The sequence below is a fragment of the Lynx rufus genome, unplaced genomic scaffold (genome assembly GCF_022079265.1).
Source record: "Lynx rufus isolate CCGP_SWC_20201006 ecotype Redwood Valley unplaced genomic scaffold, mLynRuf1.p SCAF_8, whole genome shotgun sequence".
Lineage (NCBI taxonomy): Eukaryota > Metazoa > Chordata > Mammalia > Carnivora > Felidae > Lynx > Lynx rufus.
In genome coordinates, this window is record NW_025814896.1 from 83,177,399 (window position 1) to 83,197,815 (window position 20,417).

The window sequence follows — 20,417 nt, forward strand, 5'->3', positions numbered from 1 at the left end:
CACGCACCACGAGATCGTGACCTGAGCGGAAGTCGGCCACTTAATCGACTGAGCCACCCAGGTGCCCTGAAGCCAGGGTTTTCTAAAATGCATCCGTGGGAACACAAATCCCATGAAAGTGTTCTCTGGCCAAAGGGTTAAAAGAAAGTTTGAGAAATGTGATCTACAGTCACCCTACCTTGGAGAATCACAATGCACAGAAGCTTACCTGTGGCCCTGAGAAGAAAGGACATCTTAACCCAGGGTTTCCCAAATTTATTTTCTCAGAATAGCTCTTACTGTCTATGGAATTTCCCTCTTGCTCTGGGCCCAGTGAGGCTGGAGAAGACAGCAGAGCCCTGGGCTGGGGGCTCTCCCTCCTCAGGGCAGCTTCCTTACCAGCAGCGGAAAGCCCCAGGCCTTGCAGGTGTCAGATGCCCTCGCAGGGCCCTCAGAGGGCAGAAGTCCACGCTCTCAGGGACTCCTACACTCCAGCATTCTGTTTCTGAGATTCATGACCATCAAAATCTTACTCCCAGAGAACACCCAGTGGGTGTTAAATTCACCCATTTACTCAACAAATATTTGAGTTCCTACTGTGTGCCCATTACTGTTTAAGGCATTGGGGATCGAGGAGTGAATAAGAACTTTTCTCTTATTGCCCTAATGGGGGAACAAGCTATATTATATGTCACTTAAGGGCCATGAGGAGAAATAAAGTAGTGTAAGCACAGAGTGTAGGGCAGGGAGACTGACAGGAAATGCTATTTTATTTACTTTTTAAAAACTTTTCCCTTAACAGGGCTTCTTGTTTATTAATAGAAACATGCTGGGCTAATGAATTTCATTTGGGTATTACTTTAACCTTTTGTGATCCAATCTGAGGGTGTTCTGTTTTTTAAATTCCAGTAGAGTTAACATACAGTGCTATGTTAGTTTCAGTTGTACAGTATAGGGATTCAACACTTCTGTCCATTACTCAGTGCTCCTCATGATAAGGGTACTCTTAATCCCCTTCACCTATTTCACTCAGCCCCCCACCCACCTCCCGTCTGGCAACCATCACTTTATTCTCTAGAGTTAGGAGTCTGTTTTTTGGTTTGTCTCTTTTTTCCTGTTAGCTTGTTTTATGTCTTAAATTCTACATACGAGTGAAATCATGGTATTTGTCTTTCTCTGACTTATTTCACTTGGCCTTATACCCTTTAGCTCCATCCATGTTGTTGCAAATAGCAAGATTTTGTTGTTATGGCTGAGTAATATTCCAGTGTGTGTGTGCAAACCACATCTTCTTTATTTATTTTTCCCCTTCTCTATCCGTTTATCAATGGACACTTGAGCTGCTTCCATAATGTGGCTATTGTAAATAAGAGGGGTTGCAATTTTATTTTATTTTTGAACACTGCTCTCTTTTTTTTTTAATGCTTATTTTTGAGAGAGCGAGCAAATGAGCGGGAGGGGCAGAGAGAGTGAGACAGAGAGAGAGAGACAGAATCCCAAGCAGGCTCCATGCTGTCAGCACAGAGCCCGACGTGGGGCTCAAACCCACAAAGTGTGAGATCATGACCTGAGCCGAAATCAAGAGTTGGATGCTTAATGAACTGAGCTACCCAGGTGCCCCAAGGGGAATGCAATTTTAGATAAAGTAATTTGGGAACGCTTTTCTGAAGAGGTGACATTTAAACAGAGACCTAACGTAAGCAAGGATAAAATGCTGAAGAGTTCTCCAGGCAGAGCATTTCAGGTGGCGAGAAGAGCAAGTGTAAAGGTCCTGAGGCAGGAACATGTTTGAGGAACAACAAGGAGGCCAGTGTGACTTCAGGGAGCAAAGGAAGGGGAGAGTGATAGAAGATGAGGTCACAGAGATAGTGGGGCCAGAGGCTGTAGGACTCTGTGAGGGTCCCGGTAAGAACTTTGGATTTTGTTCACAGTGAGACAGGAAACCACTAGAAGAATTGAGCAGGGGAGTGACACACAGCAGAAGGGAGAATTTCTGCTTTCTAATGGGCACGAATAATTTTCTAAATGGTAAGAGCCCACTCCCTGCCTGTGAAAATAATAGAACTTATGAGAAGTAATTGGCTTTTTATTTGACAACTGAAGGAAGATCTTACAAGGCCCCTGAATTGGTCGTGCGTACATTATACACTCACAGAGCACCTACTTTGGGCCAAGTTCTGTGCTAGGTACCAGGGATATAAATGTAGTTCATAAGACTTTTTAAAAATACTTCTAAGTAATCTCCATACCCAACATAGGGCTTGAACTTACAACCCAGAGATCAAGAGTCACATACCCTACCGATGGAGTCAGCCAGGTTTCCCATGTAGTTGATAAGACTTTTAGTTCCCAACTTTTGATACAACAACAACAAAAAAATCACAGTTACTTCGTTCCCCTAATGAAAAATTTCAAGCTCCTGTGGTGGCATGGAGGTCCATCTCAGTCATTTCAAGAGGTAGAGGTCTTCCCTTTCCTTCATGGGTCTGTAGAAATCCAGTAATTCACAGGTGCGTGAGCGGGGAAGGGCCTCTGGCCTCCACTCTGTCGGGGATAATGCCGAGACACTTTTGACCGAAGCCCAGTGGTATTCACAAAGGCAAGAAGCCCCATCCCTTTGTACCAACCCACGCTCCCAAGATCCTTGTTCCAGGATCACAGTTTTTAAGAGTTCAGTCTCCCTGTTGTCTACTTACTGCTCTCAGTGATCAGGTCACTGATGGTTGCTGCATGGATGCATAAGGCCCCGTAAACTTCATTCAAGTCTCTTGTACCCTGGCTTAGATAAACAAGTAAATCAGTATTTCTGGTAGGTGAGCTGGGCTGGGTCTGTACAGTGGGATAGACTCTAGAGCTGTTGGCCTTACAAGGAATGAGCCAGAGCAGACTACACAACCCATGTCCTATAGTTGCTTGTGTGTGTGTGTTTGTGCGTAATATGATCAACACAAAAATTATTCATTTTCAATTTCGTGCGATAAGAAAAGGTGCACAGCAGGCTCCTTCTGTTTCTTGTGAAAGATGCTGAATTCATCATGACTGTAGAACAGAAACGGGTTTTTGTTTTCTTCTTGGAGATTAAAGGGATCTTGAGGATCATTTAGCGGAGATGAAAAAACTGATTTTGTCTTTAACTTTTTGTCCTTGACCTCTTGTCTGTGACTTCTCCAAGCCTTAGTTTCCCCGTCTCTTTGTTTCATACTTCAGAGAATATGTACCCTAGATCACAGCCTGTGTTTTCTAGAAGCAATCACTGGTTGAACAGAATGTCAGTTGTCTGATTCGGCAGCTCCTGTCTTTGCTTCATTCCCTAGTTACTAGAAGTTTCTCTGTCCTTCTTCACTCTTGGACCCTCCTCCTTTCCCTTTCTATTCGTTTACCAGTTTATTACAAGGGATGTTTTAAGGGCACAGATGAATAACTGGGTAAAGAAAGAGGTACAGATGGTGACGTCTGGAAGGGTCTTAAGCCCAGGAGCTTCAGTCCCTGTGCAGCTGGGGTGTGGAACCCTCCCCAAACGTGGGTGCCTTCACCAACCTGAAGCTCCAAGTTTTGTCTTATGTTTTATTTTTTTTAGGTTTATTTATTTATTTTGAGAGAGACAGAGACAGTGTGAGCAGAGCAGAGGCAGAGAGAGAAGGAGAGAGAGGGAATCCCAAGCAGGCTCCACACGGTCAGCACAGAGCCTGACACGGGGCCTGAACCCACAAAACCATGAGATCACGACCTGAGCCGAAACCTAGACACTTAACCGACTGAGCCACTCAGGCGCCCCTATCTTTTTTTTTTTTTTTTTAATAATTTATTCAGATTTTCTTAGGTAGGTGTGTGTATGTGTGTGTGTATGTGTTAATTTTTTTAAGTGCTTTATTTTATGTTTTGAGAGACAGAGACAGAGCATGAGCAGGGGAGGGGCAGAGACAGAAGCAGACCTAGAATCTGAAGCAGGCTCCAGGCTCTGAGCCGTCAGCACAGAGCCTGATGTGGGGCTTGAACCCATGGACGCAAGATTGTGATCTGAGCTGAAGTTGGATGCTCAACCGACTGAACCACCCAGGTGCCCCTTCTTTTAATGGAAGCTCTACAGCCAACATAGGGCTTGAACTCCCAACACTGAGATCAAAAGTCGTATGCTCTACTGACTGAGCCAGCCAAGCACCCCTCTAAGTTATGTTTTAAAGATCACTTTAAACTCTGGGTGATGGGAATCAGGCTGGGATAGGTTAGTAGTGGGTCCTACAACCTCAACTGGGCCCTCCACTCAGCCCTCAAGGCCCCAGGTCTCCTTTATTCAGGAGGCAGGAGTGCCACAGCGACCCGTCACAGAGGAGGCTTGTCCTCTCCTCCCTACGACAGTCTGAGTAAAGGGTTGGACGTCGGCTGGCAGCAGTCCTGCAGCACTAATGAAGTTTAGGAAGTGCTTAGCTGAAAAGGCCACGGATCGGGTAATTGAATTGGTGTCAGACACATAATGGCTTTGAGAGTCTTTTCTCCCTCATTTGGTAAGAAGAGCCTTTGCCCTCACATCCTCCGTAAAAGCTCAAGGAGAAAAGGATGTTCACCCAGCTATATATCAACCCTGTCTATTCAGCAGGAGTTTTGGGAAACCATATGGAGAAGCACACTTTTTAAGAAGGCTTTGGGGACTGTTAATAGCAGGCTGGGCAGGGCACAGGAAGAGGCTGCGAATGAGTGTGTTCCACAAGATGCTGCCAGGTGATAAAATATTAAAACGAATACCAACCCTCGCTCTTCAAGGAATGGTCTTAATGATTGTGTCAGATATCTGGGCTCTGTGGTCAAATGGACAGTGAGCTTTGGGCTTTATCAAAAATAGTTTAATGGGTGCCATGAATGGATGCCAAGAATGGTTAATGGGTGCCAGGCCCTGTCCTAACCTCTTATGCATCATCTCATTTAAGCCTCCTAACAATCCAACAAGGGAGGCACTATTCTCGTCCCCATTTTACAGGTGAAGAAACCGAGGCTTGCCTAAGATCACACAGTTGTGATGTAGTGAAGCTTGGCTTGCAATCTAGGATTGGGGTTCTAACACCAGTGGGTTTTTTTTTCTTCTTTGATAAAAAACTTACAGGGAAACAGAGTATGTCCATGGACAGTAAAAGGTAGTACTCAAGAGTTTACAATGAGTTAACTCCGTCCCACCAATCCAGACCCTACTCCAGAGGCAGTCAGCATTGCTGGCTTCTTGTACTGCCTTCCGGCTATACAGATTACACACACAGATACATATGTGTTTGTATGTCTACACATGAGTACACAAATGGTTGTGTGTTACCTACCCTATCTGTGCCTTGTTTTCTTGACTTCGACTCCTTAGGACTTTCGAGACTTTTCTGGTTTTTTGGCCTTTCTGTATGTTTTGCCATCGGTAACAATGTTGCCACAAGCATCCTCAGGCAAATGGCTCCGCAAATGTGTGTGAGCGACACGGTGCTTTTGACCACAAGAGCAAGATGATCTGCAGGGACAGTTGGGGTCATTCACTAGTCATTGGCTCAGGGACCACACTTCTATCCTCTCCAGGGTACTGGGGATGGCAACCAGGGAGCCATATAGGCTTTGAGACATCCCCTATGTACAACCTTTAGGTTTGATAGTGACAGACTTCACCACCCGGTGCCCCAGGGACATTTCTGAATGAAGACAAGAATGTGGGTAGCAGAAGTTCCTCTCTGCAGCCACCATCTCATCACAACCCCCTTGGGGAAGCCAGGAATTGTAAGGGTCATGTGTTAAGCCTGCTGCGCCAGGCAGGTGGAGCCCCATCATGCCTGGTTCACTTAAGGAGGCGGGGCTGAAGCCCAGAGATGAAGCAGCTTGCCCAAGGTCACACCGTAAACATGGTGGGGAGGCCAGTGGGTTGGGGCTTCTGTCTCCTCTGCACTGCTCCCTCCATTGCCCCATCTTGGCTCAACGAGTTCTGATTAACAGAGCTTTGCCTCTTCTCTAGCTCGTCTTAAGGCTTGAAAAGTCCCTGAAGCCACTTCTGGGCCTGGGGGACAGGGTGCGGGCTGCCCTTTTGGCACCTGTTTGCCTTCCCTTCCCTAGGGTGAAGCTGGCTTTTTGTCTCATGAGGTTGGTGTTTTGTATATAAACTGCTGCTATCTTAGTATCAGTTAGGACATCTTTGGTGGTGACAAACAACCCCCAAATTATACTGGCTTCATACCCGGATTTATTTTGTACTTACTCATGTACTCCCTGACTCAGGCCTCTCCCCATGCCAGCCGTTCTCTGTAGTGACTCAGTGCCCCCATGCGCTTTCATCTTGTGGCTTACCACCACAGTGGGTGGCCTCCGTGACTGCTGTGGGGTGGGGGCGGGGCTGGGGAGGGAGCATGGAGCACGGGAGGATCACACACTCACTCTTGAATGCCTCTGTCACTTCCACTCATAGCCCACTGGCCGGAACTAGGCATGTGGCCACACCTAATTGCAAGGGCCTGGGCAGCGTGGAGGTGGACGTGTCATGTGTGTAATTCTGAGCAATACGTGTCTCTGCCAAGTCCTCAGGCTTGGGGGGGGGGGCGGTGGGCGTGCAGGTAAACACGGGCTGCATTAAGCAGGGCAATGACCACAGGCCTGTGGGGGCTGATTGTGAATAACGGATCTGGGGACTGGTGGTAGCTTTTAGGTGCTCCTCAATTGCTGATTCAGCTGCAGAGGACTTGTATTTTTCTTAACCGTCTTCCTGTCCACTGAAACACATGTGCAGAGAACTCCACGCAGCAAATGTAGAGCTTAACTTTGGTAAATTCATTATAAGGCACATATATAAGCTTGAATCTGCCTGCCGGGGCAAGAAGCAGAACGTAACAGAGTTAACTGTTACAACTTTTGGACTCAGACTCTATGCCACCAAACTTGAGTCTAATGGAGCTTTGGAAAAATGAAGCTTTGAATTTCAGAGGTACAGTGCTCCACTTTCTGCTGAGGCTGTCTAATCTCGACAAGGAACTTGCGCTATAAGGAGCCGGAGGGAGTGAGGAGGCCCTCCCCCACAGAGAATGCGTGGATGGGGCGTGGGGAGCCTGTGGCTGGCCGGCCAGCAGCCTGGGTGACGGTAGCCAGGCTCTCCCCGTCTGCCCTCACTGTGCACTTGGTTCCTGGGTCAGCCTGCTTCTTGTGGCCCCAGTGCTCCCCGGGAATGCATCTGCCCTGAGAGGCCACCACACCCACCACGAGGCCTCTCCTTCAGGCCCAAATGCAGCTTAGAGGTCAGCCTGACCCCGGGGGACTCCCAGCTCCGGGCAGAAGCCCCATTACCCCTGCCAAGGTATGTGTCAGCCTAGAAGCAGCACTCCATGTTTTGGTAACTTGTAAAAGCCTAATCCTAGAAAGACTGCGTGTTCCTGGCGGCTGGCTCACCCCGCCTCCGGGGAGCCTGCCGCACCTGCTGGGAGGCAGTACTGGGTGGGACCCTCCCCCCACCCCCATCTAGATCTGTCACTGCATATTTCCAGGCCCAGGTCAGACTCGGGCGAGTATGGCTTTCTCCCCTCTCCACACCCTGGTCTCCTGCACCCATGAAGCTGCCGACCCAGTTTCTGATGGGAAAGTGAGGATCTCTGCGCAAAGTCAGATGAGAGGAGAGGAAGCAAACACTGTGCTGCCTTAACATAACGCAGACACGACCCTCCTTCTGAGCGAGGGGTGAGGAACCTGGGCCTTCCCACTCAGAGCATTTGGAACAAACTCCCAAAATACCAGAGGCTCAGTACGAACCTCCTTTGCTGTCACCAGGAGGAAGGATGAATCATACCCAACACGCGATTTCCCTCGTCCCCAAACACTGCATGGATACTTACATTTAGTGGCATTTTACATGTGCGAGGTATTTTTTAAGAAATTTTTTTCTCTCTGTCTTTTTTTCTAAACCAAAACACCAGCTGTAAAACCCACGGCTTCCTTCCCCTCTAGGTCTGCCGCGGTAGGAGGCGGCAGCGGCAGACGGCCGGCCCCCTGTGCTCTGAGTCAGGCCTCCCTCTCGGCGGCTTGCTGCCTGCAAAACAAACTTAAAAGCTGGTGAATGGCACTTAGGGGCCCACAAGCACGCAGGGAGGCCTAAAATATTTGCAGAGCACACACTCTGCTCACAGAATGAAAGGCCACTATGTAAATAGCTGGGCTCTGTCGGGGTGAGGCATCTTCAAAGCGGCTGCTGCTTGTCACATCAAGCCAGCAAGGATGCAAAGACATTCATTCAAAAGCAGCACGCAGGAACCACACCACGACTTCCTGGCCCCAGAAGGTAGACTCAGAAAGGGACCACAGCCTGGAGTCCCGTGTTTCTTTTCCTCGCCCTTTCTCCTGCGCTGCACAGTGCACAGGGTGGTTTTGTGAGATGGCTTACAATGTCAGCTTTCAGGCCTGGGCAGACATGATCAGTTTTCTCTCTTCTGGCAGGGGAAGGCTTTTCTGGAAGACGCTCAAAAGGCAACCATAGTTACTAATGGAGCATGGCAAAGCATGAGACAGAGGTAGTTATTACCCAGGCTTGACAAAAAAAGGAACGTGGGATGGTTTTTGCATCAAGCCACAAATACTAATTCCAAAGACTCCCCAGGTGAGTGCAGGAGCGGCCCAGACACACATGATAGCCCCTTGCAGCATCCCCCACGACTCCCAGAAGTCCCACACCAACGTGAAAACCGCCAACAGCCCTGTGACCACACGGAGGCTGCGAGCCAAAATCCAGGCAGAATTTTCACTAACCACATTGTCCACTGGGATGCGTTTAGAAGAATATTCTTGGATTTCACACCATTTGTGTTGGCCCCTCTGAACCAGAATAGGACAGACAGCCCCCAGAAAGGAAAGAAATAGTTTTGTTTTACTCTGCCCCTTTGTCAGTGATGATCTTCCACCCGGGGAAGGCAGGAATGGTCTTCGGTCAGGCACAGCCTCATTTCATTCTCCTTTTTCTGCCTCTCTCCAAAGCAACAATGACCGTGATTTCCAGCATGCACCACAGTGAAAGAATGGCTAAAGGTGCACACTGTTTCTTCAGATGTTTAATTGCTGGAGGAACCTCAACTGGTACAAAAGGTAAGGGGGTGGGGAATGGCTGCTCAAAGGTCTGCAGACTACCCTGGGTTCCCCAGCCTCACCAGAGTCCAAGAGTGGAGCAGAAGAAACGTTGGCTGGTTCAGAAATATCCCAGGTAATCCTCAGTAGGCATGAACACCTGAGCTAAGCAGGCGTAGATCCACAGAGGAAGCTGCCAGTACCCAAGTGGGAGGCTGAGGATGTCACATTTACCTTGAGTGATGGACAAGGCTGAGCCTTTGGATAGAGGGCTCTCCGTGCGAATACATTGGCCAAGGGGCCAATGAAAAGAGGGTGGAGCCTGAAGGAGAGGAAAACCACTCTCCAGACTCGGGGCAGCACGTCTCTCTGGACATTACTGTTCAATAAGAAACACATGCTAACCTCAGATAGCTGCTGCAAGAAGATATGGCCTTACTGGAACTGGCTAAAGAAGGAACTAGAAAGACAAAATAGTCTGAGCTAGGAAAGGAGATATAAAGACTGCTGGCTAAAATCAGATAACATAAAGTACCAAAAAAAGAGAAGAGCCAGATCAAAGCTGCGTTTGAAGAGAGTAAGGGCAAAACTAAGAAAGAGCCTGTTAACCACGGAGGGGAAGAGGCCACAAACTTCTGGTTCTCAAGGTCCCTCTATCCTCTTGAAAGTTACCGAGGACAACAAAAAGCTTTAGTAGCTCTTGGTATGTCTATAGAAGAAATTAAAATGGAGAAACTTTTAAGACATTTATTAAAAAGTTATTTTAAAACAATAATAAGCCCTTTGAATGTGAACATAAATAACATTACTAATGAAAAATAACCACGTTTAAAATTTTTAAATGAGAGTCACAGGCGTTTTGCAGATTGTTTTAATGTCTACCTAAACAGAAGACAGTTCTATTCTCATTGCTGCTGCTTTACTTTTTACTGTTATAATTACTGTATTAGTTTGAGGTGTACAACATATTGATTTGATATGTGCATATAAGGCAAGAGATCATAATGATCTAGTTAACATCCATCAGCACATGTCGCTACAAATTTGTGATGAGAACTGTTAATATCTACTCTCTTAACAGCTTTCAAATACCCAATATGATAATATTAACTATGATCACCATGTGATACATTACATCTCCAGAACTTACTTATAACATGATGGGATTTTGTACCTTTAGACCACTACCCCCCACCACTTCTGGCAACTACCTCTCTGATCTGTGTCTGTGGTGTCTCTTTTTTGTTTGTTTTTTAAGATTCCACATATAAGTGAGATTATAAGATCTGTGTGTTTCTTTCTGACCTATTTTATTAAGCATAGTGGCCTTCAAGTCTATCATACATGTTGTCCTAATCGGCAAGATTTTTTCTTAATGGCTGAAAAATACCCCAACGTGTATATAGACTACATTTCTTTACTCACTCAGCCTTCAGTGGCCACTAATGTGGTTTCCAGTATCTTGGCTACTGTAAGTAATGCTGCAATAAACAAAAAAAACTGTACGTACCTTTTCAAATTAGTATTTTTGTTTTCTTCAGATAAATACCCAGAAGTTGAATTGCTGGGTCATATGGTAGTAACATTTTTAATTTTTTTGAGGAACCCCACAGTTTGCCACAGTGGCTGCACAAACTTACATTCCCAACAGTGCACAAGGGCTCTCTTTTCTCCACATCCTTGCCAACACTCATTATTTCTTTAAAAAAAAAAAAATTTTTTTTTTTAACGTTTATTTATTTTTGAGACAGGGGGAGACAGAGCATGAACGGGGGAGGGGCAGAGAGGGAGACACAGAATCGGAAGCAGGCTCCAGGCTCTGAGCCATCAGCCCAGAGCCCGACGCGGGGCTCAAACTCACGGGACTGCGAGATCGTGACCTGAGCTGAAGTCGGACGCTTAACCGACTGAGCTACTCAGGCACCCCAAAGCTCATTATTTCTTGTCTTTTTGATACCAGGCATTATAACAAGTATGAGGCGATATCTCATTGTGGTTTTGATTTGCACTGCCCTGATGATGAGTGATGTTGAACACCTTTTCTTGTGCTGTCTGTTGGCCACTTGTGAGTCTTTGGAAAAAATGTCTGTTCAGATCCTCTGCCCACTTCTTTGTATGTGTATTTGCTATTGAATTATGAGTTCCTTATATATTTTGGATATTAACCCCTTATCAGATATGGTTCACAAATATTTTCTCCCATTCAGTATGTTGCCTTTTCATTTTGTGATGGTTTTCTTCAGTGTGCAGAAGCTTTTTAGTTTGATGCAGTCCCATTTGTTTACTTTTGCATGTGTTGCCTTGGCTTTTGGTGTCAAAGCCAAACAAACATCACCAAGATGCATGGCAGGGGACTTGCTGCCTAGTTTTCTTCCAGGAGTTTTATGGTTTCAGGTCAGTCTTTAATCCATTTTGAGTTAATTTTTGTGTATGGTGTAAGAGTGGTCCGGTTTATTCTTTTGCATGTGGTCGTCCAATGTTCCCAGCTCCATTTATATTCTTGTCTCCTTTGTTGTAAATTAACTGACCATATAGAAGTGGGTTTACTTCTAGGTTCCTTATTCTGCTACATTGATCTATGTGTATTTTTATGCCAATACCATACTTTTAGCCTTTCACCACTGAGTATGATGTTAGGTGTAGACTTGTCATTATGACCTGGATTTTGTTGAGGTACATTCTCTCTATACCCACCTTGTTGAGAATTTTTACCGTAAGTGGATGTTGAATTTTGTCAAATGCTTTCTGCATCTATCGAGATGACCATATTTCTATCCTTCATGTTGTTAATGTGGTATGTCCCGTTGATTGATTTGTAGGTGTCGAACCATCCTTGCATTCCCTGAATAAATCCCACTCTATTATGGTTTATGATCTAATGTTTTGTTGAATTTGGTTTGCTAATATTTTGTTGAGAACTTCTGTATCTGTGTTCACCAGGGATATTGGTCTGTAATTGTGGTGTCCTTTTCAGATTTTGGTATCAGGGTGATGCTGGCCTCATAAAATGAGTTTAGAAGTGTTCCCTCCTCTTCTGTTCTTTGGAAGAGTTTGAGAAAGATTGATGTTTATTCTTTAAACTTTGGTAGACTTCTCTGGTCCTGGGAAGTTTGTCATGACTGATTCAATACATTCAAGTTTTTAGTTCTTGATTCAGTCTTGGTAGTTTGTATGTTTCTAGGAATGTATCCATTTCTTCTAGGTTGTCCAGTTCATTGGCATAGTATTGCTCATAGTAGTCTCTTAAGATCCTTTGTAGTTCTGTGATATCAGTTGTACGATGTCTTTCATTTGATTCTATTCATTGGAGTCCTCTCTTTTCTTGGTCGTTCTAGCTAAAGATTTGCCAATCTTGTTTATTTTCTCAAAGAACCAGATTTTAGTTTCATCAGTCTTCTCTATTGTCTTTTTTGTCTCATTTTCCTTCATGTCCACCCTGAACTTTGCTATTTCCTTCCTCTACCAACTTTGGGCTTAGTTTGTTCTTTTTCCAATTCCTTGAGATGTAAAGTAGGGCTTTTGAGTTCTTATTTGCTAATACATGCATTCATTCTCTGTGGATTTTTTTTTTCTTTGACTCTGGTTGTTTGGTAGCATGTTTTTAAATCTCCACATTATCTGTGAATTTTCCAGTTTCCCTCTTATAATTGATTTCTAGTTTCACACCACTGTGATTAGAAAATGTGATTGTGACAGGATTTCAAACTTCTTAAATTTATTAAGCCTTGTTTTGTGGCCTAACTATAAGAATTAGTTAAAGGATACACAAGATAAAATGTAAAACGTGATGTCAAAACCAGTGTAATGGAGGGAGTAACAACATAGAGCCCTAGGGTGCACTCAAACTCAAGTTGTTATCAACTTAAAATTGACTGTTATTGTAAGTTGTCATAGGTAAGACTCATGGGAACCACAAAGCAAAAACCTACAGTAGAAACACAAAAGATAAAGAAAAGGAATGGAAGTATATAACGATAGAAAATCACGAAATTGCAAAGGAGAAAAGCAAGAGAAGAAAAAGGAAGAAAGGAACCGCAAAACAGCCGGAAAACTGAACAGTCACAAGTACATACATATCAACAAAACACAACTGGACAAAGTTCTTATTGCCATTGTTTAAGCCACCCAGTGTGTACTTTGTTACGCCAACCCGGGGCAACACACGGGACACTCTATTTTATATTTTTGTACTATATGACATCTTTATAATGACTATGTATATTACTTCTATAATCAGAGCACCTGCCTCCAACTTCTGATTTTGAAAAAAGAAATGAGAGAAGAGACAGATGAGAGGACAAAGGTACCTCCCAGGCATGGCTATCACAGAACTGGTTTTATTCCTCATTGGTAAATACAGACCTTCCTCCTTGCTACTTGCTGGGTCCCAGCCCCACCTCCACCCAACCCTGCCCTGTGTGGTCAGCTTGCCTTGAGGGGACCACTAGCCTGGTGGCTGCTCTAGCTGAGAAGACCGGTGGGCCCGGATCCCCTAGGTCACAACTAGGGTCTGGTGTACAAGATGTCACCATAGCCATCTCCCTTCATTCCACACATCTGGTTCAGGCCTAGGTAAGCAGGCCAAGTGTGGTGTTTCTAACCATCTCCCCCCACAAACTGGAAAGCCCAACAAACCTGCAGTAAGAATGCCTGCAAGCAGCTGGCACGGTTACACAAGCTCTGGCCCCTCATTCACAGGGCCGGCTCTGTAGTGCCTGCTTAAAAGCCACAGTAGAATGACAAACCGCCCTGGGAGTCCCTGTAAAACAGAATTCTTGCAACAATTTTTCCCCTGGGAAGACGTCTTGCTTCTGTCGGGGGTGCCTACTGTTGGGGGTGTCGGGGTGGTAACCAGCAGTGGTGGAGCAGAGGCCCAGGAGAGGAGGGCACAGACTTGCAGGGGTCAAGGCCACCAAAGGGGGCGGGGAAGTTTAGGATAGCAGCGCTCTGTAAGACAACACGCTCTGATCCCGGTCAAATCGGCTGAGCCGGATCCAGCCCTCTCGGCAGAACTGCTCAGAGGCCACCGATTTTCTGGCAAGTTGCAGACTTCGATCCCTGAGGAACGCAGCCATCCCTTGGGCCATTAACCTACCTGGAAGGGCCTGCAAGGGATCAGAACCCCGTTTAGAACTGCAGAGAGGTTAAGGAAAAGAAATCTTGACATAGAGGTGGTAGGTCTAAATACTCAGAAAATAGCCACAGTGACTTCAACTTCTGGTTCCGCAGGTTTCCGGAATACAGGAGGAGCTGGGGAAAGGACTAGCATTTGAAAGCACCTACTCTGTACTGCGCTGTAACTGCAGCACATCATTTGACCTTCCCGACGTGCCGGGGACAGGTATTCCTCCACTCATACCTGAGACCAAAGGTCAGAAAGGTGAAGTCACTCGCCCAAGGGCTAATGGAGAACAATGGCAGAAAGACAGCCCAACAAACATGATGGAATTAATGGAGTTCATGTCTGCTTTCTCACCTGTTAAGTGCAGACGATCCCTTTTTTCTGTGGAGGTTTAGAGGAGGTGACGTGTGTAACGCGCCCAGCTAATCCTGAGGCAGCCTGATGGGCCCAAGGGAGCCGGGAGGACTCTTGGCCCTTGCCCCCTTTCTCAAGCCCAAAAAGGAAGGCGAGCAGAGGTATGAGCACGAGGCTAGGGCTGGTTCAGTCCTTGCATCACATGACCGTAGTCATGTGATACTTATTGTTACTTACCCCTTCTATAGTTCAGCTACTCAACTGTGAACAAATGAATGATAGAAGGCATATGCCTTATGGAGGGTGGGGGCATGAGGGTCAGGTAAGGTTTCGGTCCCTGATGTGGCTCTGGAGGTGACTTCCCAGTTTTTTCTCACTTAAAAAAAAAAAATCGTTAACAATTTATTCAAGGTGTCACAACAAGCAAATACACACACACTGTCCTGGCAGAGAATAACTTGTTTTCTTAATTCAGTTCTATTTCAGAGCAACCCGATTAGTCCTTTACCATCAAACTTCTTGAAAACATGTTTTACGTTGAATGTTCTTACTTCCTCCATGCTGGCTCTTCACCCCACTATAATAATCTATAATCTTTATGCCTCTCGTACTCTAAACAGCTTTCACGTTCTATATTAATCTCTTAATTACTAATCTTTACGAATTCTCTCCTCTTCCTTTCCAATTTCCAGAATCTCCTGTTGTTTTTCACCCCTGCCTGTGGCTTGGAAGAGTTAAAACTAAAAGGGCCCCTTGACATGTCTTTTTAAGGCCCCTACTCGGTTCTCTAGAGAGGAGCTGAGGCCTTCCCCTGTGACCCTTAAAAGACCCCACACTTTATTTTCTCCAGAGGACTGTCACTTTTGAGCATCCAAAGAGTCCACATGGAAGGGAAAGTGGGCCAAACGTCACTCTGAGGAGACCGGGGGTCTTGCCGTCTTAACCCTTGTTTGCAGTGAGAAACGGTCTACCAAACTCCACACATACCCACCCGAGGTTCCGCAGGAATTGGTGGAAAATACCTCACAAGCAGCGCAGCTGTTCCCTCTGAGGAGCACATGTGGGGGAGGCCAGGCCTGGGAAGAGGGGGTGTTCCCGGGGCTGTGACACACAGCATTCCTTTCCCTTGAAGCATCCAAGCCCGAGAAGCTGCAGTCTCCCCCGGGGACTATGACATAGCCACGGCCGGGAAGGGCCTCACCAAAACAGCAGCGTCCACGCGTCCTTCTCCAGAGGAAACCCCTTCCCAGCCTGTGTGCGAGAACTCTCGCATGTGCCAAGGCTCTACCGCCCCTCCCACCCTTCTGCCAGACAAATACCCCAAAGTCAGCGGTCTGATAGGATGTGTTTATATTTACATGGTACATCTTAAAGCAATGGCTACATTGGTCATACATATTAGAAACCATAAAAAAAAGTTAAGAACTAAAATGTACATCATACACTTGTATATATATTTTTTACACAGAGGTAAAAAGGCTTATTATAAAAAAATCAATACAACAGGTTTTTTTTTTTAGTATACAGGTGAAGAATGAATTATGCTTCAGGCACTTTAATTTGTTAATGTGAGCAAATAGCTGGGGGGTGGGGGGGTGGTCAGAGGAAGCTTCCAAACAAATCTTTTGGTTAATGTTTTGTTACCACAGATACAAAAATAAAATCTGAATAATTTCTCTCAAATGATTGACGTCAGTATGGCAAAGCTGACTGGGAAAATACTACACACTGTTCAGCTGCAGTGTGGCAATTAGAGAGAAACGTATTTACATAAATGTCCCCATGGCTGTCCTTGTGCCCTTAACCGCTGCCTTCACAAACCAAAACGTATATGCGAAGTAAGATTCACTAGCATAACTCTTCAAAAGGGTGGAAAAGGACAAGGGGTAAAAAAAGATAGAAACAACAAGTAAATAGAGACTACAAACAAAAAGTGGCGGGGACATGTGTATTCTTACTGAAATAAATAGGGGCACTCGGAACTGAGGTCTAACAAAACATACATTAGTGTTGTGCTTTGTAGAGAGGAGACCTTGAGAAAGGCCCTGAGGAAATACCTCAGGATTGGAGAGTGGGGGGCAATGGCCTCTCGACAGCATCTGGAGGCCGGCTGAAGGTTTTCTAGATGTTTTCCAGACTGGGAAGCAGTTCTTTTTTCTTCCATCACCAGACTGACAGCTCTCTGCAACTTTTCCAAACTGGAAGGCCACACCATTCACTCCAACATATGAAAATGTCTACCAACTAACTCGTAAGCACACTGGGTATTTACATCGACGATCTGACTAAAGAAAGGCGGCGGGTGCTCAGATGAGCTGAAAATGTTCCATGAAGGTAAGCATGGCTCGTACTTTCCCAATATGATTGGCAGACTGGAAAAAAGTCTCTTTCCTTGAAGACTGATGCCCTGTGTGCAACAGAGAAGGGATGGGGGGAAGCGGAGACACAGACAGCAGGCTGTGCCCTGAGCTGGCAACTACCACAGGAAGATCATGGCGGGAAGAACGGCCAACTTTGACAAGCCTGTCCCTTATGGTCTCCATGACGTTCTGATTGTACTATGCTAGGTACCACTCACTCTTCACTTTTCTTTCTGTGACAAGATTTGGCTACTCCTTGCAATAGACTAGAAAAATACTCTTTTCCAGCTAATTAGAAGCCTCCTACATGGCAAGGTGACAGGTAGACCCAGACTGCTGACCTAACCATCTGTGCACCAAAAAATTGGCAAGTCTGGGTTTTTGAGATGCAGGAGAAAGACACTTAGGCATTGGAAGGGTTTTTACATATGGCCTTGTTTTTTTCCCCCAAGTATAAACAAAGCATTTGGTGATGTGAGATTCAGTCCAGGATGAAAACAAGAACAGAAACCCACAAACAAAATGCAACCCACCACTCTTCATATTTATGACATTTAAAATTTCCCCCCATTAAGAGAAAATAGCCAGTGGGGGTGTGGGAGGAAGCTCCTTCTAATTTTCTTTACCACAACTTCAGTGTTTCTCAACTGGAACTCTTTGGAGAACACTGGTTTGTGTGTGAATAGTCTATCTTGTTTGCAAAACAATGAGCAGAACTTCATTAGTGTTTTCTTCTAATATTGCTAAATTTTTAGAAGTGGTGGTGACACAGTTTTAAAAAGTTCTACTTTAGGGGAAACTGGGGAAGCTCAGACAAACCTGAAATCCCCTTTTTCTACCCCTGGTCTAAGAGGATGCAATGCAGTTTATGGAATTTCCTGATTCACACAAGTTAATCTGAAGTTAAGGCTCAATTCTCATTTTTGTGGGTGAATGTTTTGCATCAGTAAATAATTGTCAGGTTTTTAGGGGGAGGGCACAGGAAATGTTTATGGGCTCCAAACAGAAACTGCAGCTTACTTGGCAAATTTGGGTTTACAAAAGTTAAAGCGATCTTGTTTTGTGGTAGACGTTTGTTAACTAGCTCACCTCCTATACATAATCTGACTGCAGGTTACCATACTTCTGGTAGGGTTTCATCATTCTGACGTTACCTATCTGCAGGAATCTGCTGCTCCTTAGCAACCGGCAAGCCGACCCATGAGAAAGATCTCCTAGAAAACCAACTACAAAACCCACCCCAAATCAGCAGTTCCGACTGCAGGTGCCTCTGCGCTGGAAGAGGTGGGTAGGAAAGACAAGAAATCAACACATGTATAAGACAGTTAGCTTGATTACAGATTGGTAATAGTACACAAATGTCTGTGCGGAGGTTCCTTTCCTTAGAACACCGTGTGCCTGCGTGTATGGGTGTGTGGTTGACGCAGAGTGGGTGGCTGGTGGGGGCTGCGTGGGGAGAGGGGAAAGTGCAGAGTTCACCAGGGGGGCTCCCCAGGCTGGAATAGCGCCTCAAGGTACCAGGGAGCAAGAAAGAAGGTGAGAGTATGTCAGAGACAAGTTCCCCTGTGGCTGTGGGAGAAGGAAAGGAGGGAGGGAAACTGAGTCACACGGCCGCTTTGTGCTTCCCCCCGCAGCACCTGCACATCACCCCGCAGTGGTAGCAGGCCCGCAGGGGCAGGTAACAGCACATACAGGGGGCCAGGAAAGACAAGGCAATAAGAGCCATCCACCGGAGGCAAAACTTCTCGTCGCTAGTATCGCACGAGCACGGGTCTGTATAGTCTCCCTCGGGGTCCGACATACAGTGATAGAGCATGCTGTCCGCACACCACATACAGCTCACCCGGCGGATGCAAGTTCTCACAGAGTCGGGCGCGTCCTGACAGTGGCCCCTCCGGTTTTCCTCGTGGTTGAACATGTCCCTGCAGTACTCGCACCGGGAGCGCTCGCCGTCCTCCTTCCGCCTCCGGGACTTGCCCCGGGACGGCTGGGTCTTGATCACGCCGCCCCCGCGCCCTTTGGGGTCCTCGCCGAGGCCGAAGTCCGAGGAGTCCACGTAGGGGTAATTGTAGTCGTGCTTGGGGACCTCGCCCTTGGCGAACCGCACGTAGGAGTCGGCGTCCTCCGAGGCGTCGGGGGATTTGCCCCGCACTGGCGCGTGCCGGTAGTCCTCGTAGCCGGTCAGCCAGATCTTCTCCCTGGGGTTGATGCGCACAATCTCCTCGTCGTCGTCCGGGAAGCTCACCTGGCGGTAAGGCCTTGGCATCGGCTGCCCGGGGGGAAAAGGAGACATGGTTGTATAGCCGCGCCGAAAAGAGAAAAAACGCTCCACTGGGTACCTTTCGCCTTGACAAAGACATTTCTGGAAGAAACTCACTGCTCCTATAACTACTGAACATCCCCTGGGTTGAAGGTGTATTTCAAATTGTGATCCTTGATCCATTCCTGGGTCAGGAGATCTTTTTTCCCTTTTGTGGAAGTACTACCATAGAGGGGGGAAAGTGTGCGTATGGGAAAAAATGCACTCTGAATTTTCGACAGCTAAACACACCTAGCTCACGAAGCAGAACTTGAGAGACCTCCCTAGGACACTGCCCCCCTCCCTTGAGTTCCCTTCTACGCCTCAGGGGTGGGAGGACCACTATCCTGATTTCTAACAGATTAGTTTCACCTGTTATTGTACAGTGTGTTCTTTTCTAAGACCTGCTTTTTTCCCAATGAAACAAAAATACTGGAGTGCACTGCATGTTACAAGGGTAGCATATGTGGGTTATCTGTGTGTAGGGAATATCTGCATTCCAGGTCACAATACAAGATGCATTTTGCACCATGGGCCATGTTCAAAATAGCAAAAAGGGATACCAGCAGCTATGATACAAGTACCTTGTCATCTGGTTGGAAAATATAGAAAGGGTAGGAGTGCCGATCTGGAGGCGGACTGCCTGGGTTTGAATCCCACCAGGATCTCACAGATGGTCAAGCGCAAGCTGGAATGTGAGCTCAGGCAAGCTGGACCGTAGCGCCATGCTCCCTTGCCTTCAAAGCCCCCAGATCTGCATTCTCCCCCCCAGGGTGACACCGGCATCTCTGTGGGTCGGTAAGGCTGCCTCCCCCCGAGCACCCTCGTTGTGGCAGTGTGAGATCTTCTACTCCTGAGGTCCTCCGAACGGCTCTGAGGGAGCCCACTAGAGTAAAGCCGCAGACTCAGATTCTCTCTCAGCACAGGGCTACCTCGAGAACGACGAGAATCTGTGCAGCATGCACACACAACTGTCACACAGGATGCGGCTGACACCTGTTGCCATTACCGTGATTAGAATATTGCCATAGAATTTATCTCATGGCAATTACATTTATCCATCACTCCCACCAGACTGTGAGCTCCTAGAGGGCAGGGGCCATGCCTCACACATGTTGCCTAATTCCTGTTAGATTCTTGACAGTTTTGCAGAAAATCACAATCTTAGATTAATAAAAAATTTTGGGAGCAGAAAGAGATTTTGCTAATTATTTTGTGAAGTAAGGTGAGTCCAAGGGTCAATTCCCCTCTC

General features: G+C 46.3%; 1 protein-coding gene and 1 long non-coding RNA gene across 2 annotated transcripts in view; one reads left to right on the top strand and one right to left on the bottom strand.

Moving 5' to 3' along the window:
• The first annotated feature begins 4,082 nt into the window (after nt 1–4,082).
• On the top strand, nt 4,083–19,543 carry LOC124503018 (uncharacterized). The gene is made up of 6 exons (XR_006960098.1): nt 4,083–8,569; nt 8,944–9,051; nt 13,268–13,380; nt 14,260–14,371; nt 16,677–18,150; nt 18,501–19,543. It is a non-coding gene; the product is annotated as an uncharacterized LOC124503018 (long non-coding RNA).
• SPRED2 (sprouty related EVH1 domain containing 2) overlaps nt 15,840–20,417 on the bottom strand; it is a 113,362-nt gene continuing 108,784 nt past the window's right edge. Inside the window, exon 6 of the mRNA XM_047067729.1 lies at nt 15,840–19,135. Within this exon, the coding sequence (XP_046923685.1) occupies nt 18,470–19,135 (666 nt within the window). The 3' untranslated portion in view covers nt 15,840–18,469. The remainder of the gene's footprint in view (nt 19,136–20,417) is intronic.